The sequence below is a fragment of the Strongylocentrotus purpuratus genome, unplaced genomic scaffold (genome assembly GCF_000002235.5).
Source record: "Strongylocentrotus purpuratus isolate Spur 01 unplaced genomic scaffold, Spur_5.0 spur5_scaffold_9, whole genome shotgun sequence".
Classification (NCBI taxonomy): Eukaryota; Metazoa; Echinodermata; class Echinoidea; order Camarodonta; family Strongylocentrotidae; genus Strongylocentrotus; species Strongylocentrotus purpuratus.
Genome location: NW_022145615.1, coordinates 11,745,238 through 11,769,954, shown reverse-complemented (window position 1 = coordinate 11,769,954; position 24,717 = coordinate 11,745,238). Strand labels below are relative to the sequence as shown.

Sequence of the window (24,717 nt, the reverse complement as noted above, 5' to 3'; positions counted from 1 at the left end):
GTTTCTCCATTGTGAATGGGGTATGAAAAAGGAGCAAACTATATTGCTGTTCAAGAAACCATGGACTATTTTATAGGCACAAGTACATCATTAATGCTTCAAGTAAAATATTCCTCCTCATAAAGGGGAATCCAACCTTGATTACAAGCTACTTGATAACAACTACTTTAGAAGAAAGCAGAAAATCAGAGATGCATACATGTACTGGTGAAAGTATGTGGTGCAGGGGTCTAAAGAAGAATCTTGTTATCGGTTTATAAACATGAAGAATTAATCTGAATATCTTTCACAGGAGTACCCCCTTTAAACAGCCCATGGTATTGACTGTATACAGTGACTCAGTGCATCAATCTTCACCATGGCCGCATCTACAAACGCAGGTTCCTGCTTTGCACCTTATAAAGGTCGTACCTACCCCCTTTCCCTGTCTCCTCGCCCCCTACCACCAGTTTCACAAAGCCTGCATGAAGTGTCATTCACACGTCATGCGGTAAACCACCTATAGATGCTATTTCACATGTAAATGAATGGCAGAGGTGACACAAATGGCTCAGTACAAGTCATGCCCCTAGGCATACTAACTTATTTGTGTGTTGAAAAAGACGGCAATGTGAATGGCACTATGCTTGTGACATTTAATTTTGTTGCGGTGGTTGAATTTTTGTCTTCATTTTCTTAAAAGGCGGTTTCCCACACCAAGAGAAAACAAGGTTTTAATGGCATAATGATGTACACTGTATTTGATTTGTTTCAGTTCAATATCCTTTGTACCATTTATGTACCGTCTATGTGAAGCAACAACAAAACAAAAAAAACAAAAAATAGCTCCAGCAAATTAAGCCTAGATACAAATTCATTTATGTATAAAGGGAATAAACGATCAACGGATGTTGTGCATACTAGCTCATGCAAAAGTACAAAATTTACATTTTTTAAGCATTTGCTCCTAAATGGTATTCATCTACATATACAATTGAAAAGTGCTTTCATAGCAACCTGTATATTAAACCTGTTGATGAAGATCCCATTTTCCCTTGTGAACAGTATTTTTCACCAAAGGAGCGCATCTGATTGTTTCCTTTTTTACTCACTTTATCTAACTGCAATAATTATCTCACTAAAGACTGCATTCATCTCTAATTAATTCATTATTTCCATTCATTAGTACTGTATTCAGCATACTAAAACTCAATCTCAGTCTCAATTTCATTTTGAAAGTGCATCTGTAACTGAGTGAAATAATCATTTAGTTGAGATTGATACTTGATGGAATACCAAACTAACCTTTAGCAGGAGAGCGACCGTCTCCGAGAAACCAACGACGTACATAGCAACGGCGATGGTGTTAGCAACGGAGAAGATCAGCCCGATGGAACCTCCAAACTCCGGACCCAAGCTACGGGATATCATGTAATAGGCCCCACCTAGAAACAAACAGGAATAACACTGAAATCATCTTGGATTGCCTCAAAAAAGGAAGAGTCAATTAATCAATCAAAGCATGGAATGTTTCTTTGAAGATTTATTATTCAATAAAATTAAATTCAAATGAAAATTTAGTTTCTTCCATTCAATTTGACAACATACTTGACATCTGTTCAAACAATACAATTTAAACGTAGGAACGTAAATATAATCAAAGTATTGGAGGGAAGAAGGCGCAAATCCCGATATTAGCAAAGCTCGTAATGGTACGCCCGAATACACAAGTACATTTATACATTATAAATAGAAGAAAGGAAGAAAGGGATAGGCAAGGAGGAGAAGAGGATAAAGAGCTTGGAGAAAGAGAAAGAAAGAAGAGGACTTCAATTTGTACATGTACAAGTAATAATGGTCAGCTACATGTACTGGTACATGTATGAAATTAAAGTCGTCTTTAAGCCAATAATTTGTTATGATGAGCTTAAACAACAGACATTTTAATCGCAAATAAGTTATGTCGATTTATCAATTCTTTCACTATGAGGAAGAAATGCAAAATCCATGAAAATCAGAATTATAATTAAGTTGTTTTATCAGAAGTGTTACCTGAAAGGGAAATGCAAGCAATGTATGCAAAGACCTGACATGTATTCTGAACATTCTTGTTCGCAAGCATTAATATCTTGACAAAATATCTCACAATAAAATGTTCTTTCACTTGTTCTTCAGAAGATAAATGTACATGTACTGTACATCACAGTATCCTCTTTCACATCCATTTGTAGATTAAACAAAAAGTAAGCCTAATAATCAGGTTAATCTGCAAGTGCTAGACAGTAAAGTACTTGTGTTTATATTTCATACAATACAATGTGCGTCTGAGAAAACAGTGTATAGCATTATAAATAGCATACCAGTAAGAACTGAGAGGGAGAGAGAGAGAAAGAAAGTGAGAGAAAGAGAGAGAGAGAGAGAAAGAGAGGCAGAGGAAGAGAAAGAGAGAGAGAGAGAAAAGAGAGAGAGAGAGAGAAAGAGAGAGAGAGAGAGAAGAGAGAGAGAGAGAGAGAGAGAGAGAGAGAGAAGAGACAGACAGACAGAGAGAGAGAAAGAGAGAGAGAGAGAGAGACAGACAGAGAGAGACAGACAGATAGAGAAGGGGAGAGGTACACAGTTTTTGATGTGGCTCACAAAGCCAGTCCTTTTATGCATGCACTTTGAAGTGATCTATAAATAAAGGGATTGCATTTAAAATCCAAACAGTGGGGCCACATACAATAACCTTCACATTTTCTTCTGGCACTGCTGACATTTCCAACCTGTCTTTTATTCATTAATCACTTTATTCATGTTTTCAGAACCGAGCACAGAGTCTTTGATTCCTAGGAGCAAAGGTGCATGTACCAAAACAGGTTGTGAGTCAGCACTCGGGCCTTATTAGTCTCGTTATTTTAAAGGCCAACTGCAAGAGAGGAAGGAGAGTACAATAATAGGGAAAAGACCACAAAATAATCTTGATAATCCTAAAAATTAAGAATAAGAAGACAAAAATAAGAGGAAAACAAAATAATGAGCAGGATCAGACAAGCCGATTCTGCTCATGGTCCCTAATGTCTTTAATTAAAATCCAATGGGCAAAGATCTGGCCAAAGTTAGAGAGAGGAATAAAATGAAAACAGCAAAACATCGAATAAAAAAAAAAAGACACAAAAAGACTAAGAAAGAAGGAATAAAAGAAAGAGTAAAAGAGAGTATTAGAGTGGAAAGAAAGAAAGAGAGACAGACAGAATGAAATAAAACTATTTAAAAACAATGACACAAATCCACATGTATACAAATGTGGAATCATTTTGATAATCAGAAAATTAAGACTTACACGCCGGCATTTTCTAATTATAATTGTTTTGACAATTTGTCAATTAAAACAATTCCAAATTAACAAACTGGTTCAAAACAAGTAGCATTCAAAGAGAAATCTGGGCATGAAATTTTATTGATGAAAATACTCACCTGTTTAAATTGCATTGACAGGAAAATTGCAACTTTTTAAGTGCAAAAATAATTAAATTAGGTGAAAAATATTGATAATTGAAATACTTATTTGATCAAAATTTGTCAAAGGGAAAAGATGATCTTTAAAAGTGCATAAATTATTTGATTAAGAGGATATAATCAACAAACTTTTGCATTTGGCAATTTTTTTTGACAATTGACATCAGTGTGGATGATTGTATTCCCCCAGAAAAAAATAGAATGAATTAAAAAATGAATATAAAGTGACATTATCTATTAAACTGCAATAATTATCCCAATAAAGACTGCATTCATCTCTCATTTATTAATAAGCCATTCATTAGTACTGTATTCAGCATGCTATAACAGATTATCATGGAGAGTATTATCGCTCAAAAAAACAATTATGACATGAAGCTCTAAGCCAAATTTCATCTAATTTGATATATTATATAATAATTCAATATAAAAGTATAAGAACAATAGCGCATATCATGTGTGTATGTCTATCTAAAATTAACAGAGTGCAATTTTTTATATATGCAACCTACAGACATTTAGAATTTAGATTGCCATCATCAATTTCATGATGATGGTTTGGTTGTTTCATCAAACTCTTTTTGAACTCTTTGGTATTAACCATTCCACATTATGTGGTTTGGCTCAATAACTTGTGATTATGAGCCCTAACAAATATGCCACATCATGCAAGGGCAACAATTTCTGCACACGGAGCATCCATTTTTTGTTTCATGACTATACCGCATAAGACGCTCACAATTTCATACAGGAAAATAAGCAGTACAATCCTTACATTGGCAACACATTGGGAGATCCAAAGTAACTGCTTTTCTATCAAAATTTGCAGTTTATTCAACGTCCCAACAACATTCTCGTCCGAGTATATTATTTTCAAAGATATATATTATGTGAACAATGTAGCAATAAAAGGAAAATATCATTGTGGCCAATTTGAAGAACAATATGTGAACAATTTAGCCCTAAACATAAATCCTGACCTGAAAGGGCTCATCACAGACTTGTAGGATCATCTGTGATCTACATTATTTAACACTATTTTGAGCTTGCAATACTGGAAGAGAAAGTTAATCGAGTCTTCCTAAGAGAATGGTCTTCTTCAAAACCATGGTCTCAATGACTTTAATTGAAGGATTAAAAAAATCAACAAAACAAACAAACAGACGAAAGATAACCAGATAACCTAAACCGAGATCATGTACATGTGTATTAAGTTACAATGCAAACCCAAGTTATAACCAAGTAAACCCTGTAAAACCATGATAGTGATATACTATTCCCTATAAAAGCAATAATTTTAACAATGAAATATATACTGTACACCATTAACACCAAGTAAATTAATGCTATAAAACCAGTAATGTGACACTTTTTCCCACAAAAGCAAAGATTTTCATAATGAATTTTGTTCATCATGATCATCCACAGATTTGGGTATCCAGGAAACACGGATGGATGGGATAATGGATTGGAAAATTGATCGTGTCAATCTGGTGAAGGATGACTAGCCACAGGCAAGCCATAATTCTGGATGACTTTGCTTCATTGTGATTGTGAGTTGCCATGGTAACTTATGAAATCCAATCTTAAAGGTAATGCATACATGTAAAGTTGGTTAAAAGTAAAATGGGCTGAAAACCCATTTCCTTGATTAAAGGATTAAAGGTAATACAAAGTTTCGGGAATTTTGAAAATTGGGTGGATAGTAATTCTTTACAATTTTGATACATTTGGATGCCCCTGTGGATGTTTTATGAGCACTAACAAATTTAGCCTCTAAAACACTTCTGCTTTCGAGAAAAAATTAATATAAAAATGAACCGGTGCTTTGATTAAATTTTCAAATAGCGCCTATAGCCGTACAATGGTAACTGCGACCATGAAAATCTCAGAATTTCTAGTTGTAATATATAATTTCCAAACGGGAATAGCTAATCGGTCGATTTTAGCCAAGAAACATTGTTTTATAGCTTAATTAATATCTTGACCTAGAGAGGGAGCTATACAAAATGAAGAGTTTATTATATACAATTTCATAACTTTAGACTCGATTTCAACAGCGACAACGATCACTGAATATTGTAGGATCGCGTATTCTTCCAATATGTTCATTTGAACCAAATTCATGACCCCATGCCAAAACTTTGTATTACCTTTAAAGCCACCCTGATAGTTATCAATAAAAGCAGAAAACAAGAGAAACAAATTAGTGAAAGTTTGAGCAATATCCGATTAAAACGCATTGCTCAAACGTTCAATGACTTGGTGCTACAGTAGTTGAGTTCGATTTCAAACTGTACAAGGGTTCAAAAGTATTATTTCAATAAATTAACTGATTTATTCACACATGCGCTATGGCAATGAATACCAAAATTAATTTGCAACCATCATATTGAGGGTTCAGTGACACACAAAGACGTAACTCCATATTTTGCCAAAATTAGTATTTTTATGTTCAGAAATATGTGGGCTTTCCAGAAAACACAAAGACTTTACAAACTCCACCCAACACCCCATTGAAGTCAATGGCTAGTGAAACAAAGACTTAACTCCCTAAGGCCCAAGTGCTCAGTGACACATAAACCACTTTTTCTCAAAATGGCCAAAATGGAGTTACGTCTTTGTGTCACTGACCCCTCGATATGTACAAATACAAGAAAAGAGAATGGTGTACAACCACACTTTACCTCCTTTGACCTCCCCATTGGTACAGATGGCTGACATGGAGAGAGTAGTGAGAGTGGTGACAACAGCAGACATCAAGACAATCACACTTGCATATACTGGGAAAGAAAGGGCAAAACATTAACAATAATTACGACATTATTAGTGATGATGATATCAATAATGATCCTGATATTGATAATACATATGTACATGTGGTAATAATAAGATTGTAAACTGATAAAAATAACGTTCAAACTATGAAAAATGAGAGCAGTATGTGTAATGTTATGAAATCTGAAATAAAGCATTATTTCCCCCCCCCTTGATATTTCAGCTATTCCATAAAGCTGACCTGTATAGACCTAAAGCGATAATAAGATCTTTGAGGAAAATTATCTACACTATAAGGTTGCCTTTTTACCCACTGCTCTTCAACATTCAGAGTACATTGTATCTGAGCTTGTTAGAGTGTATTATTACACTTATCATCATTCAATTATAGTCTAGTGCTCCAATTCCAGGCAGGGAAGCTTGGCACTCGAAAGAATTAATAATGTCTCATGCATTTAATCCAGACCAGTTAAGTTCAGAACAGTTGAGTATACTCCATTTTAAGGGAATGTCCTATGAAGAGTCACGATTGATCCAAATCATTTATAAATCCTCCAATCAATCACAAGTTGGCAGTCTCCTATCTCGTATGTACATGTACCTGCATAAGTTGCGATTGATAGCAACTCTTTAAATTAAAGGAAACCAAAACCTTCATACTAAGTTACTTTTATTGTAAAGTTTATAAGATTTGAATAAAATCAGTGAAAATTTGAACAAAATCGGGCAAGGAATAAGAAAGTTAGAGCTTTTTGAAATGACTAGTCAATAGAGGGTGGTATTCAATTTGATGACATCATCTGTGAACAACTCTCCATGCATTTTGTACATAAAATTTCACAATTTTGTTGTTTTCTTTGTATTTATTTGTGTTCTTGATCCGACTTCATAACATGTGAAGTAGAATATCATTTTGCATCCTATATCTTGCTTTCAGGGGAGTACATTATCTCAATCACAAGAAAGAAGGAAAAACATGAAATTTGATGTACAAAAGGCATGGAGAGTTGTCCACAGATGATGTCATCAAATTGAATACCGCCCTCTAGTGACTAGTAATTTAAAAAAGCTCTTACTTCCTTATTCCTTGCCCGATTTTGTTCAAATTTTCACTGATATTTTTCAAATATCTTAAACTTTACAATAAAAGTAACTTAGTATGAAGGTTTTGGTTTCCTTTAAAGACAGGGCCCTGGTCATGAGAGTTAATTGTCAAAGATGAAAAAGAAACTTATAAAAGAAACAAATAGACACAGTTGTGTATTGACGGATTCTAGAATCATCAAAATACAGAAACAACAATACAACCTGTCCATGTCAACGGTCTATTACATATACAGCCCATGTTATAATAATAATAATAATAATACCGGTAAAAATAATATGTCTTGTTTACCCAGGGTAGCCTCATCGGTATACATACTGTTCTCCCTGAGGGCCCTACAATCATATCATATAATGTAAACATACCCAAGAAGATTGGATGACCACAGCAAGCATACAGTTTTCTACTTTAATTATATTCAATACATGTCCAGTGCGGCTGAATCTGTCCCTTTCATTGATTTTTGTTTAAAGTGCTTTCAATAGAGCAAAAAAAAGAGTAAGTGCTACGATAGGAATTTACAACATTTTCCACATTTTGGAGCTTTATATCATCTTTTTATTTGCTATTTTTTTTTTTTTACTAGTTCATGCTTTTGTATTTATTTTGAAAGGTATTCTGTTGTGAACGCACATGTACAGTGTATCTATTCCTTATTATTAGCGATTGGCAAATACGTAGTGCTCCACACTACATGTATATTTCCTACTGGTCCAAACTGAAATGTCTGGGATCTGAAATGTCTGCTCCAGGGGGGGGGGGGGGGTAAGGGGAGGGGTGGGGTGTATATTATGTCACACTTTGAGATATGGCAGATGCACAGGTTCAGGAGAGCAATTTTTAAGCCCATTTTCAGTGTTGAACTCCACATAATGCATAATTCTTGAAGTTCTTTTGATCTTAAAGTTCTTTGGGGTGGCTGCAAAATGCAAATGACTTGAAGCTGCCTTTAATGCCCTTTAAAGCTCTTCTTGAAATACTTTTTCTAGTTTTACTTGGTAATTAAAGCAATGAGTTTTAATACTTACATATTCCAGCCTGGCCCACAATCCATGTGAGACGCAGGAACAGCATAACACCCCAGATATTCAAGACACATCTTATCTACAAAGAATCCAATCATGACAATGCAAAGAAATTAGAAGAAGAAAAAAAGATGATAATTTCTACGACAGTCAAGCTCATTTTGACCTACATTTTATATATCTATTTACAAAGTATATACTATAAATTCATTAGAAAAGACAAAAAACAACAATGCATGAATGAGGAGACATCTTCAATATACCCGTACCTGTACAAGGTATTAGCCTTGTTGATGCTGCCACTGAATAGGTAATAACATGATGATGAATTATCAGTCTATAGAGTGTGTGTCAAATATCACAGATGATAATGAAAATGATATCTTTCATCGAAGGAACATCCTACAGCTGTCCTAATAATTAAAATGAGCATACTCACACTTTAATACACACACATCAATGTACGGTATACATGTAGCTTTAATTCTAAATATTTGTTACAGCCTGCCTTGCCCTTTAACAATTAATAATAATAATAATACATATGATTTATAAGGCGTCAAATCCACTTGACAGTCAAATGCTCAAGGCGCAGCTTGTGCAAGAGATGAAATACATACATGATACATTTATACAAAGTGTGATAGGAAAGGTACAGACACGAAAGGTTATGGTAATCAATTATAAGCTAAATTAAACAGATATATTTCTTAAGATTGTTTTTTAACACTTCAGCAGAACTGCTATTCTTAATCCATTGAGGGAGAGTATTCCATAATGAAGGCCCAGCATGAGCGAAGGTTCGCTCCCCCCACTTTGTTTTAACCCTAGGAGTAACAAGTAAGCCAGAGTTTTGAGAACGTAGCTGTCTAGAAGGAAAGTAATGCTTAATCAAGCCGATGTTATACTGCGGAGCAGAGCCATGTATACAGTGAAATAATAGCAAAATAATCTTGAAAATAACACGTTTTTCTACGGGCGACCAATGGAGTGATTTGAGGACTGGTGTGATGTGAATTCTTCTTTCTTCTTCCTTTTTTTTTTAATGAAAAACTACTGTATGCATGTGTATGCTAGGACACACAAATTATTTTAATCAGACTTCTTTTCACCTAAAAAGATGGAGGACCTCTTTGAATATCACAAGGGGAATGAAAATTTCCCTCAAGGCTCAAGCACAAAAAGTTCTCAAGGGTTCAAAAAATTGTGGACAGAATTTTTGAAAGGGATGGCATCCCTCATCCCTTTGGAGAGATCTTAAATAGTGAAAATGATTATTCTTACCAGTACTCCTTTGATCCAGCCAAACTTTGATGCAGATGAAACTTGAGGTTGCCGGCTCTCAGTATCAGAAGGAGCGTCCTGAGGTGTAGGGTCCTGCAAATATTAAATTTGGAGAAAGATGAATGTAGGGAAGATTGTAATAATCTACTTTACCGAAATTAACGTTGTAACCGCACTTTTTTTTTTAAAAAGTATCGATTTATGCCTCTCCACCTGGCACTATGCCTGGCCATGTCTCCCAGCTCAGTAATCGGTGTGTTAACTCACCACTCGGAAACTAGAACAACACTCAAATTTGTCTGTCATCTTGGTTTGAAAGTAATCTTTCTAATAGATCTCAATATGTAGTTTATAATAATAATTTCTCCAATTTTTCTTCTATTACGCACAGCGTACCACAAGGTTCTATCCTAGAGGTCCTAGAGGTCCTCTACTGTTTTTTAATTTACATTAATGATCTTACACATTCATCTGCATTTTTAATGAAAGGCGAAAAAGAGGGGTGCAGTTAATACACGAGGGCGGTTTATACAACGTTACTTACGGTATTAAATGCATGTAGTATGGTAAAAATTAAGTGTCATAAGAAATATAAAATAAGTACTGGGGTACATTTTATAACTTCTTTGTTGAGCATATCATTTTCATACACAGCACTTCAAAATCGTCTTGTAAATTCCTGCTTGTAGAATTGAAAAGGATTATATCGGCATGTAAATGTATGGAAGCAAATATATTTATTATTTGACAACCTGCCTGCTTTATAACAGCAGTGTGAAATATAGTTTTTGTTTTAATTTTTTTTTCTTTTAGAAGGGGGGGGGGGGTATTCCCTGCCCCTTCCACCCCCCCCCCCCCAAAAAAAGGGGAAAAACGTATCTCATACGGGTGTGAATCATGTATTCAAGTGACTGGAGTATACTATCGGTTATTTACTTTCATACACTGTTTGATTTGTATGTACATGTAAATGTACATGTGTATGGTGTTACAAATCTTCATAAAGCTGTACTTGTGGACAAATCCATGATACGTATTAATGTAACATTCCTATTTCCTAGTCTGCTGGTACTCGGAATTCAACACTTAACAAATAATGACCTTTTAACATTTGCTTCCGCCGAAAAAAAGTAAAGTAATGCATGTGTATACAAGATAGCCGTGCAGACTATTGATTTCACTCTTCAGCCCGAGGAGTAGCTTACAGGTTGCCCTTTAAACCCGGTAAATATCTTTGCACATGTAATTGCTACCACTCTAATTACTGCATGAAGGCCTAATGGGCATTAAATATTAAAGGCAACCCTTTTCTGTAAGGGCTCCTTTCAAATTTTCAAATGGAAATTGTCCTTTAGGAAGGAAAATACAATTTACAATAAAAAAAAAAAAGTATTCAATAATACTTCTGTCTCCTTTACGACGATGTACATGTACGTACTGTACATAATTGTTAAAAAAAAGAAAAAAGGCCCCTATGATCTATCTGAAGCTTGGTATTTAATGGGTTAATAGAAGTTGAAACAAAGTGTGCTGTGGACGTACAGTGCTAGCAGACTACTTTTTTAATCTTTATGAGGCTTTATAGTGACCAATGGGGGTTAACTGAACTGTTAACGTTAACGTGCTCCGCTCGCAGACTGTAAGTACACATGTTGGCTTAAAAGTACCCCATGGCCTTATCACTGGATGTGTCACATCTAATTTTAAGAACCATGGTCGAACCTCATGAGTAACAAGCCTTCGTCTGCAGAGATTCGAGTCATTCGACTAGCTGGGATTGCCAAGCGGGAAAACTTGCCCACAGAAGCCTGAAAGCTTGTTATGTGCGGTTCAACTCCCTCACAAGCTGACCAGACTACTCGCAAAGGCAAAGTAACGCTTCTTCTATAAATAGTGTGACATCATTTGAAGACAACTATAGGATATCACACATGTGGTCTGATAAGAACAGCTTAGAATTAGGCTAATGGTAGCTTAGAAATGATGGTAATTTATTTCAATACAACTGAATTTGGGATTTTAAATCTATTATATAAATTTACATACATGTACTTGTAGTACAAAAGGTGAAAGGAGACGGCTCAGTTTATGGCCAATAAAAGTGATTCAGGATACTGGTATCACACACCTGACAGCTTTAACTTTAATTTTGTAAAGACTCATACATATAGTTAAACATACAGGTAAACAATGATATTGATATTATTGTGAGCAATCATCCACAAGCATTGTCATCCCTGAGGAATTGGAAGCCCTCCAAAATGTCATAGTAAAGAGCAGAGTAATAACATTGTGCATTTTAATGTACATGTATGTACAGGTACATCTCACCATGCAAAAAAGGTAAATGGATATATGGTTCTCTTTAAATCATGAATTTGGGTTATTTGTGCCTTTTTTGTAAGTATTACATACAGTACGTACAATGTACATGAAATGTGTAATTGGAATTCACTGATTTGAAGCTTCGAAGCTTAGAGGGTGTTGCGTACCGGTACAATTAGTTTACTCACTGACAGGTTAATGTGTCTTTCAATCAACTGCAAATTGTCACACTTCAAATGTAAACAAATTACCCATACTTGAGTGTGATAAGTAAATTCATACCAATCGGGGGTCATTATGAATAAACATCTTCCTTTTGTGTACTGTATTTGCAGATTTTTTTTGTTCGATCAATTGGTATTTACAGGTCAAGGTCAAAAATCTATTTTAAAACTCGATCCAATTAGGATATAGTGCATGCAACAATGTACGGTACCGGTACGTGCTTGATGACCTGTTACCTTCCAATAATGTACTTGTATGTATTAACAGTAGTATGCTCACAGGAGTGTTTCACAAAGCACAAAGGCTAAGATCGACTTAGGTTGGACTTAAATATGACAGGCACTTCGTGCCACTGGTTGCTCTCACCATTGGTCTCTCAATTATGATCTTTAGATAATATTTTTTCCTTCAATAATAAACTATCAAGAAAGCTCAATTCTGTAGATACGTGTGACAATGATTTGTACGTCCCTTGACAGACCATTGCCAGTAAATGGTGAGAGCAAACAGTGGCATGAATGGCCTACCACCTGTAGTTACTGTACAGGTGTAAGTCCAACTTAAAGTCAATCTTAGTACCGGTAATTGTGAAACACTCCCTGGTATCTAGATAAAAAAATGTCTATGGTAATTTGTATTTCTCAACCAATAAATATTTACAACTACACTGGATATTTTTACACACTACATGAACATGTACACATACATGCACGATCAATCCTATGATTCCTATCTTTAATAGTAGCACCCACCTCTCTATAAATGCCACCTGTATTTTGTCATTGCAATCACCCACATACACATGTAGCCTCCCTCTAGAATGAAATGTGTGCCATTAGAACCTGTTTTAAAAGACCACCTGTGTGCAGCACTGGCCAATTTTTGTTGGTTTCTTTTGAAAGGCCCCAATGGACATATATTTGACTGTTTAACTCTTGCAGCGCTACCTGCATATCCTGCATATTATTGGTTAATTTCTGCATGAAAGTGATACATGTAGCCAGATATGTTTACATGCAAAGATCGCACTCGAGAATATATTAGTCTCCTGAGACCGAAAGTGCTTCCGCAATCAAGACGTCATCATGAGTATTCCCTGTTGCAGGCAGCCAGGTATAAGCCGCAGGTTCCTTATAATCTGAGCTTCATCCATCGATCAAGTGGGATTACAAATCGCGTATTCTGATTCAACATTTGGGTTAATGCCTTATTAATCATTTACACTGTACATAGCATACTGTACAGTATGATCATTGACCCCGATGTACATTGTACAGTACATGTGTGTCTGCATTTCCTTTTAAAAATTTGTTTTAATTGAAACACGATCATGCAGGGGTAAATTACACTTGTATGTGTGACAAGCAAGCCCCTGCCTCCCCCCCCCCCCCCCCCACCAAAAAAAAAAAAAGAAAAAAAAGAAAGAAGAAAAGGAGAGAAGTCCAATACATACAAAATATTTTTTTAATCCTTATGACAAGCTTATAAAAAAAAGGGAGATCTGATGACGACAACCCTGCCCTGACTATACCCACCCCCCCCCCCCCCCCCGGGTTCACCTGTCTTGAAGTATAGATTAATCAAATTGTTATTTGTAAAATTCAGCTTCCCACATCTTGGACAAGACAAGACTTCAGACTTGCTTCAATAGGATTATATTGCCTAAAAAGTGCCTGCAGATTGTCTAGCTGAGTCACTGACTGATAGAAGGATATACGGTAGTCGTTACTCGTTAGACCAGAGCATACTATTATTTCCAATCAGACACTTTATACATGTTACATGTTGAACAATATGAGTACAATAACAGCAGTAGCTCTTTACAAATGTACATGTAGGCTACAATGCATTCATGAGTAATGTGCAGTTTGATTATAAATTTTAGTACACCTTATTAAAAATTTTAAATGTATATGTACATGTAGATTTTGTGAAGAAATAATTTACCCTACTACATGTACTTTGTAGAGTATTGTCATTTACAGGTTGCCTTTAAAAACATTTCAAAAGGTCTTTTTACAAAATTACAAATGTAGGTGAAAACCGTTTCCTTGATACAAACAATTGATTGATCTTCCTTCATTCTGAAATTCTACAAGCTTACATAAAACTAAAGTATGGTTTCAAATACTGGTAAGTGAAAAAAATCTCAATAAAAGAGGCTTACAACATAAATTTCTTTAACTGCTTGTACTTTAAAAGTCTTTCATGGCTACGTACATGTAAGTCCTAGAGATTATATTTAATTTAATACAATTATTTTTTTTCTATTCCCCATAGTATCCACCCGCTCCCTTCTCCCACGCATTCATTTCTTGAGTGACACAAGCTGCTCTCGAATTTCATGCCCTGTAGACAAACATGATATTTTCTTTCAAACACCTTCAGAATGCAGATTCAATCATTCCGAAAAAAATCTTGTAGTGACAATCAAATTAAATATGCACCATCCACACATAAATATGGAATGTATTATACATGCCTACACTGTACATGTATGTTTGAGTACATTTAGAAAAAGGAATATAATGTTATCTGTGCGATATTCACACAGATCTGTGTACCGGTACCTGTACAGTACATGTACACGTACAAAAAAAACCAAGAATGATGAGATAAACCAAAATGAATCATTAAACATGCCTTTTGAAGGAAACATTACAAATGTATTGATTTTTTCCCTTTCAAAATAGCCTCCACTTGGACTCAGGATGCTAAAGAAAATGAGGCCAAAATCAGGGAAAATTATAATTTTAGCGGAATGTTTTTTTTTTTATTCATTAAAAAGAAGCAGACTGCCTCAAATAAGGAAGCGTGAAGGGATGCTAAGCAAATGTTTTTTTTAACCCTGATTATAACAAGATTCCTGATATAACGAGGTAATTTCCTTGGTCCCAAGGACCTCATTATAACAAGTTTCCACGGTACTGTAGCACATCTACATGAACTGCGACATTTCAAGATAAGTTTTAAGTTTCATTTCATTTATTTTTCATTAAAATTCGAAATAAAATACATAACAAATTAACAGCAAAATCGACAGGACCCCAAGAAAAGCAAAGCTTGTGAGAATAGGGCCCTGTACAAAAGTAATCATACAAGCAAATTATTATAACAAATATTGTAAAACTTATCAAAACAAACATACAGTACACCCACCGTCATTCATTCACATGCACACAGACACACCAACACACACCGCAGGCAGAACAAAGTACAGAAAAATCTACTCAGTGCACTTCATTTGTTCAAACAAGAACTGTTTACATGAATATTTAAACTTTGATAGGGTTGAACTACTTTTTAAATCATAAGGTAAAGAATTCCAATCATGTATACCCTGGAATCTTAAAGATCTATCATAGGTTTTAGTAAATTTCATCTTCTTTATTCGCTTAAAATTCAAAAGCACATTTAAAAAAAAAATCAAGGTTACAAAATTGAGGTCAATCTGATAAAGTGGAACCTGGGTATAAAGAGATCTGATATAATGAGGTGTCTATTTAAAGGGAAAGTCCACCCCAAAATAAGTTTGTATCGATAGAGGCAGAATAATAAGAAAATCAGGTGAGTGAAAGTTTGAGCAAATTCTGAATGAAAATAAGAAAGTTATGAATTATTGAAGTTGTGATCAATCAAATACAAATTGGCAACTCTGTGACTTATTATACGAGCTCTCCTTCATTTGCTTTGTGCATAATATTCCATAAAATCATGTTTCCTTCGTTATTGATGACGGAATATATATTTGTTCCTTGCAGGGGGAGTATAGAAACATATTTGCAATTATTATATTTAGGGTGCATGTATGGTTGAAATTTTTCTTGAGGGAAAATGAAAATTTCAGATTTTTTTAGTACTGAGCAAATGGAAGTTGAGCTCGCATGATACGTCATAGAGTTGCCAATTTGTGTTTGATTGATCACAACTTCAAAAATCCTAACTTCCTTATTTTTAATCGGAATTTGCTCAAACTTTCACTGACTTGTTTCTCTCATTTTTCTACTCCTATTAAAACTAACTTAATTTCAGGGTGGACTTCCCCTTTAATATAACAAGATGATTTTGCTGGTTCCAGCTCTATATATTCTTTCGTTTTTTTACCCTGATATAACAAGGTTCCTGATATAACAAGGTAATTTCTTTTATCCCAAGGACCTCGTTATAACGAGATCCCAATGTATAAACAAAATTCAAAACATTTATACAAACACACAGAGTTTAAAACATTTTCTTGAATGAAAAAAAAAGAAAATGAAAATGGGGAGAAAAAAACCCAATGCCTGGAATTAAACCTCTTCATTAATACATCAGTGAGTTTGGCACTCACACACACACATACTGTACATGTATATGAACAGCACATGTTTGCTCTAGGGACAAGTGTTTCAGGCTTGATTTCATCAAAGATATACATGTAGGGTTAGGGTTAAGGTTGCAAATGGGTTTAGGGTTAGGTTTAGGAATAGTCATAGTGTTTGGTCTATGGTTGAATGAGACCTCTATGATGTCCCAACTTGGATTATGTTTGTTCGTCATGATTGCCACGTCTGGTGTTTTTTAATAAACTAAAACTGAAACTGACAATGGTTAGAATAGGATATTGAATGCTGAGCACTTGCCACCAGTACACAATCACCTGACTTCACAACAGGTGCAAGGTGTGTATACTGGTGAAGACAGGCCGTGCCATGCACAGCATGGTTGTGCGACACATGCTCCTGTTGAACCCTGGACCCGCAGAAGCAAATGTTGGACCACAATACAGATTACCGGTACAGAAGTGTTTCTGGAATGTTCATTTGGGGTCTACTGTACGTGAGACGCTACATGTAGATTATATGTCTAAAAAAGCAGAATTGACTTTTAATTTTGTCAACCATCTTTTTGTCTATTAAAATAGAAGAGTTGCCATGCCATTGGGTCAATTTGAACACAAATGGTCTCAGTAAGACTCTATATGTAGTTAATGTAAGTTTTGCTTCAATTCTATGTCTTCACATTGCTCTGCTTTTTTTATTCATTTAAAAAAAGAAGAATTGAATAACAGGCAAATACATTTGTAGAAGAAAAATATAAAGAAAATAAAAAGGAGATGGGCCGAAAATGGAGTCATAATAGTGGGAGGGAATGAGGAACTACATGTAGGAATTGATTCCAAAAAGCTTAGAGAACGCGATTTACAACATAATTTGTTTCAAGATTTGAAGCCCTGGATTGCATTAAACTGGAAAAGAAGAAAAGATCACATCTGAGGAGTAAACTCACCTTGATAGGTTCGTGAAGATCATGCAACGTTGGCCTCTGCTTGGCAGTCGCAGACGTGGAGAAAAGGTTCCTATAGTAGTCTAGGGATGGCATCACCTCAATGGTGTTCTGACCAAAGGTTTGCATTGCCATGGACTGGTCAAAGTCCTCATTGCCCATCGGAGTCGACTGTCCGCCGGAGCTGGGCTCACTGTGAATGGGAGAAGTCTTGTCCTTGTTCTCTTTCGGGGCAGCTTCAGGGTTCTCGCTGACGATGTTCACCTGGAAGCGCCCAGGCCTCGGGCTAGGAGCCGACTTGGGAGCCGTGTTCTGCTTGTTGCTATCCTCTTGCTTGTTGAGATCCTCCATCTCCATCTCTCCCACTTCTCCACTCATCATGGGATGGTGGAGTGTCGTATTTCAAAGAAGGGGTTCCCTGCAACCTAAAAATGTGAAATGTTGAGACAATTTAAGCTCCAAGTAAAATACATGTAACTGGCTTAGTGAGCCTACATCTACGTACACTAAATTAACCGCTATTATCGTAAAGTCGGTATCCAATTGGCAACGCAGAGTCAATCATATACATGTAAGTATACATGTACATCGCATATGCTTGCGTTTACGGCGGAATCAAGATCGCCAACCGTCAAAAGAGGTGAGCATTTTTGTAATGAAAATTGCATGTTAGCTCATTTATCATCAGGAACATGTGAAAGGTAAAACAAAAACTCTCTGGTAACAATTTTTTATTTCCAGACCCGACTTCAAGTATTTGCAGGAGTATAAAGAAGAGCCCTGCAAGGTTCTTTGTATTTAGGGCTTTTGTGATTAAGTATACATTTTAGGTTTTTGTAAAGTCAGCATTAATTACTTTTCACACAGGCAAATGCGGAGATGCCAACCTCTTGACACAAGAAAAACAGACTGAGTATCCTAAAAAAAATAATCAGATTTTGGAGAGAAAAATCAGATTTTCACGAAAACTTGACACTACCACCGGCCAGTCGTCCCCAGGCCGGTACATTTTAGAAAAATGTTTTACTGGTAAGTACGGTCAAGTAAAATGTTTGCTCTTTGATTAAAATTTAATGAGAAAATTGTAAAGCAAAGTTTTTGTTGGGGTTGCATGGGTTTACTTGTATACGATTCCGCTGTTTTTATGGGTTAAATTTTTTTTTTTAAATTTTTTTTTTTTTTTTTTTTGTTAACGATGAAAAATCATATTTTAAGAGATGATATCGTATTATTGTATTTCACTCTTATTATCGTACTAAATAAGATTAAATCGTCTTGGTTGGCATCTCTGCAAATTGAAGCAAATGGAGACGTTTTTATATCAACATAATAATATCAATATCACCAAGCCCTGAAGTAGGCAGTTTCACAGCCTAAAATAGTCAGGGCGTGTTTCATGAGTGCATTTTAAACTAAAAGCTGTGACCCACTTCAAAAGCAAACAATATAAAATTGTGATTAATATTCTTGTAAACTTGGTTCACATGCAACATTGAACTACAAAATAATTTGAAAAAATCAAACAATTTATTAAAATTGAAAGTGTAAATGGCACCTATTTCACTTGAATGGTCACACTATTTTCTCCCGTTTTGTTCTTTATTTCTTCATCGTTTGTTGCATACAAATCTTCACCTTGGGTTACACTACGACAGCTTTTAAAAGCAATTTCAGACTAGAACAAAAATTGATATCATTAACGTAACTTGACAATTTCATGAAACTGCCTACATGTACACTGTACCTAAAGGTTACAATTAACAAGCCCAACTTAAGATTCTAAATGGACAATTTATAAAGACTAAAGAATCCTAGTAATACTAGGATAAATCTGACCTTAGTTCTTTGTTCCATTCGGATCAAGCAAAAGCAAACAAGCCAAAACTAAAATGCAGCCAACTCAGCCGCAGTCATTTCTTTTTCTTCTTCCCTTGACCCTGCCTAATTCACTCCTGAAGATTCTTGCAGATTGGATACAAGTAAAACTAAAGTTACAAGCACTGGACACAGAAAGATGTATATGGGACTACTCGACACATGCATCTGATACATGACACATGCGCGATATCCATCTGGTCCAAATAGATATAATAATTTACCAAATATATCAATTAGTAGGCAATTTCCCGGCAAAATTTGTGTCATCAAGTATTAGTCAAAACATATATTCTTTCACATGATTGGTAATAAGAGCTTCCATTGGGCCATTCCATGGTAACTCGCGTTACACCTAATGGGTACATTGACACGATAATGTGCCTATATCTTTAGAACTGCTAGGATCTACAAGATACTTTTTTCAAACATGGACAGGGTAGATATAGAACAACTGAATGAAACAAAAAAGAAAATTGAAGAACAAACATTTTTAGATTCTTGGATTATTGAATTTCGGTAACTCGCGTTACAAAAAAGGACATGGTCAATTTTATGAGACCCTCTTTTGGCAAAGTCTCCTCATACAATCTTGACAAAATCTTTCCTACTTTAATTTGATAGTAGGTTGTGACTTACAAGTATAAGATCACAATATTAAAGATAAGAAACAATGGACTAGTAAAATGCAGGAAGCAAATATGTCGGTAACTCACGTTACGGTAACTCGCGTTACATTTTGTCCGGAGGCCATTTTCACCCCTATGTAATAGATTAAATATCACAGGACCCCTTAGAATATGGAAATATATTCATCTTTTTTCCATTTAGCGCAATTTTCAGGAAAAAATATTACAAGAATCCTGTGTAATCTGCAATAAATTGTTTTTTTTTCATCTACAGTGTCAGTCCCACATGTACGTTTTTGATGATGGTTTGAGATCTTAGGAAATCAACAAAAATGAAAAATAAATTGTGTTGAATTTGAAAGGCCCTAATGTTTTATGAACATCCATGGCATAAGGTTAGTGATAAATCAAAGAATTAACATAAGAGGTACATTTCTTTTTTTGATGTCATGTCCTTCTTCTCATGGAATGGCCCAGAGGGGGGCGTTTACAAAACTGGTCTTTTCTTTTACCTTTAAGCTACCGGTACTGCATTTCGTCAGTCATTGACATTGTCGAAATGCACCCCCAATTAATACTAAGCCATTAATACGTCTCTTAGAAGAGAATTCCATTTTCAAACATTCCTCAGGAAAAAAAATGAATCAGCATTTCCAATCATTAGAGATACAGACCAGTTATGGTCATGCGATTGCATTGTGAAATCGATCAGAAAAGGTTGATCATTTATAAGTGTTGGTGTCTACCGCAAGGTTCTGGAATCATCAAAATGAAAAGAAATTTGGCCCAGTCTTGGTAAAGTTACAAGCACTGTACACAGAAAGATGTATATGGGACTAAGCGACACATGAACCATATCTATCCAGTCCAGATAGATATATGCCTACGGTGATATATTATCACATATATTGATAAGTAGGCGGTTTCTCACCAAAAATTTGTATCATCACGTATTAATCAAAACATATTCTTTCCCATGATTGGTAATAAGACTAGAGCTTCCATTTCCTTTTTTGAGAGAGGGGCGTTTCCAAAACTGGTTTTTACCTTTGAGCCTCAGGATCTGATCAGCCACCGGGTGTTGCCAATATGTACACAAATCGTTAAATTGAATTTGTTAGCTGTTGCTTCAATTCAAGACTTATGTATTAAGTCAAGACAAATTAATTCATTCAATACTATACTATTACTACAGTATACCAGTAGGGGCGCTGTTCCAAGAATGAGGATCGTCCGCATCAATAAGGATATCCCCGCACAAAATACATCCTAAAAAACAAGGATCGTCCACAGTTTTGAGGATGTTTTTTTTCTTCGGTGCTCTGCGGATGTAGGGTTCCTGATCCATATGTGGCAATGTGAAAACAGGATGCGAACAAAGGATTTCACGAAAATGCTCTTTTTTAAAATGACGCGATTTGTCCGCGTTTACGTGGATATCCTTGTTTAGGCGAACAATCCTTATTCGGACCATAGCCCCTACTACTGACTGTAGAGTAGGGGCGTTGGTCCGAGAATAAGGATTGTCAGCATAAATGAGGATCGTCTTCGCAAACACAAACAGACACATCCGATAAAAAAAGATCGTCCGCATTTTTGCGGTTTCTTATTTCTGATCCGCACGTTGGCAATGCGAAAAACGGATTCAGCAAAGATTTTCTTGAGGCATTTTACATTGAATTTGTAATTGTAAAGAGACTCTCACACTATGTGCGATAAATCCTCTGAAAGAACAACAACCCATGATAAAGGTAGACGGTGAACTGGCAGTATTTTGTTACGCGAACTCTAATGAAAGTTAGACCTCTAGATCTACTAGTACGTCTAGTAAACTAAGGAACAAAATTAAATTGGAAATGGTATTTCATATTCTCATGAGGTATGTGATGACAGCAAGGCAAGTAACATAATATTTGAGGCAATAAATTGGTCTCAGGAACTACTAGCTACTGACTGTATAATTTCAGCCAGCGGAAATTCTTTTCATCATGCCCCGCAACTTTGGGGGCATGAGAGGCACAGCGAGCGACCCACGAAACACACAAACAGCTCGCTAAAATACCCTGGAGAATCATGTTCCATCTCACCGTATCGAAATATATCATGCACTCATAAATCATGTGTATCTGTTCCTTACCTTCAATTTGACTTGATTCCGAGTAACTGGCCGATATGGCGTTAAAAATAGTTTATTGTGATTAAAGTCCGCTCCCAATTAAATGACAAAGTCCAACGGGTAAGTCTCAAATCAATTGTACGGTATCTTTGAAAATGTAAGAGGAAATAAAACAGCACTATCAAAATCCAGGGCGCGTGCGCCGTAATAAAGTGAATCTCATTAGCGAATGTGCTATTTCTAGCACGGCAAATCAGCATGACGTCATTCGGAACGGAGTTCCACTGCAGCTATTGGTTCCGTGGTTGAGTTCGTGATTGGTCCGTAATTAGAACCAATCGGCTTAACTGAGATGCGAGTGAATTTCATCATGGCTTATTCCAAGAGATTTTAATCATTACCTTCATAGAATTCAATCATATCTTCTATTCTTGTGCATTACAAGCCCGATTACAAGGCTGCCTACCTAACTCAAGTTGAATCGAACCGTTTATTGACACAGTCTGGTTAAATTATCTCTCGTTTTCTGCTCGGCTTAGTTAGTGACCCTGGTTCGGCACCGGTTTCGTCACCGGGTTCGTCATCAAAACAGACAAAATGTAAAATTAGAATTTTTTTGTCTGAATAAGAGATTGTTGTTGCACGAAATCGGTAATTTCCATCTTCCCTGTCTGACATTTAGACCTGCAGTGCGCCTTCAAGCTAGTACTTTCGGCACCTTCTCAAATATTTATCGATATTTTTTTCGAAGTTGAGAGCATTTAAAACTTCGAATCAATCCCCGGGGGATTAATGAGCAGGCCAGCTAGGGAGCTGAACATAATGGTTGAGTCCAGGGACGGCGCCAGGTTATTTTGTTAGGAGGGGCGAATGGGCGCGCCACGCAGGGGGGGGGGGGGGGGGGGGGGGGTGTCTGGAGGATGTGCCCCTCTCAGAAGTTGGAAGATTTGTTTTAAATTGGTGCATAATTTTTTAATACAATTAAAAAGAAAACAGTCTTAAGTTCAAATAACAGGAACAAGAACGCACGGGGCGTCGGACGGGGGATGTGCCCCCCTCAGAAGTTGAAGATTTTTTTGAAATTGATGCATACATGGCCCAATTTGAGGATATTATGATACCTATGATATCTTTCCCCTTTTATCTCCTTTGTTTTCCTTCTTTTTTTTCCCTTCTTTTTTCCCTTCTTTTTTTCCCCTTCTTTTTCCCCCTCTTTTTATCCCTTCTATTTTTCCTTCCTATTTTTGCCGGGGGGGGGGACCAGGCCCCCAGGCCCCCGCCCCCCCCCCCCTGGATCCGCCACTGCCATGCAGAACCATACTTTGCAGAGTGTGTGCATGATCTGAAGATTCATTTCCGGGTGAGGGAAGCCAGCGAGCCGCCAAAATTTTAAAGATTTGTGAAATGGACATTGCATGCGACCGATTAGAGACTTATTATAATAGCCAAACCAGATGTGGATTTTTCCGATAGTGATTTCTTCATTTCTTGGGAAGATGGATTGTGTTTTGAAGGGATTGTAACAATACATTTTGCTACATTTCACTCTTGACTTACCATATTCAGGTGACAGTCTGCTCTATGGTAACATAATTATTACATATGGGGCATTATTGTAAAGAGGAATAATTAAGCTTTTCAATGATAACAACGTCAAATATGATAATATTATTATATATAATAATATAGTATCAAGAGAGATACCAACACTCAAACTTGACTTGCAGAACTCTTTTTGAGGAGTTTTGATAGGGGTCTGTATGTGACTGCAAAAGGGCATACTTTGTTAGCGACAATGCGAAATATAGTTTTAAAAAACGGCACTTATCAAAAGGCTAAATGTTATTTGAAAGGAAAAGTGACACTTTTGTAAAGTAATAAGGGGAACTTTTTTTTATATTTGAAAGGCGCACATATCATAGATGAAAAGAGGTATTTATGAGAAGTGCAAAGGGACATTATCAAAAATGAGTAGGGGCATGTAAAACATCAAAATTAAGGCAATTATTAGAGGTAAAAAGGGGCATTTATAAGAAGAGATTAATTTCTTACATAAAAAGGGCACTTGTCAAAGCGAAAGAGACACTGATCAGATTTACATAGGGGCACTTGATCAGAGGTGAGAAGGCGGCATGTATGAGAAAGTGGAAGGGGCACTTATTAAAAATGAAAACTGGCACATAGAAACAAGGGCACTTCTGAGAAAGGAAAAGAGGCACTTAAAAGAAGGGGAAAGGAATTTATTACAAAGGTCAAGGGGCACTTGTCGAAGTGAAGGGGGATAGGGAACCTGTCAGATTAAGTTGAATTTGGGTACTTAATGGGGGGGGGGGGAGGGTCACTTATGAGAAAGGGGAAGGGGCCCTGGCTTATTCGAAATATGAGCACTTTGGGGGTATTCAAAATAGTGTGTGACTGGACTGGGGGGGGGGGGGGGTTCATCAAAACATTAAGTTGGCATTGAAACCTTGTGTAGTTGCAGGAAATCCTTCAAGAAATGCTTTGGAATTTGAAAAGGTCGATATGCCATTGCTTATAGGATCAAGAATTATCAACAAATGCACAAAAAAAATAAAAGGGAATTATGATATCCGACTGGGTATATTCTTTCTATTA

General features: G+C 36.1%; 1 protein-coding gene across 2 annotated transcripts in view; it reads right to left on the bottom strand.

Annotated features, from left to right (window-relative positions):
* The window catches only part of SLC12A2 (solute carrier family 12 (sodium/potassium/chloride transporters), member 2), a 48,224-nt gene extending 25,948 nt beyond the window's left edge, over nucleotides 1–22,276 (bottom strand). Inside the window, exons 1-6 of one of the 2 annotated variants that reach the window (XM_030976266.1) lie at nucleotides 22,123–22,276; nucleotides 17,485–17,906; nucleotides 9,667–9,759; nucleotides 8,386–8,461; nucleotides 6,162–6,257; nucleotides 1,285–1,424 (exon numbers count right to left, since the gene is read on the bottom strand). In XM_030976266.1, coding sequence (XP_030832126.1) covers nucleotides 1,285–1,424; nucleotides 6,162–6,257; nucleotides 8,386–8,461; nucleotides 9,667–9,759; nucleotides 17,485–17,862 — 783 coding nt within the window. In that variant the 5' untranslated portion in view covers nucleotides 17,863–17,906; nucleotides 22,123–22,276. 2 annotated transcript variants of the gene reach the window in all.
* Nucleotides 22,277–24,717: the final 2,441 nt, after the last annotated feature.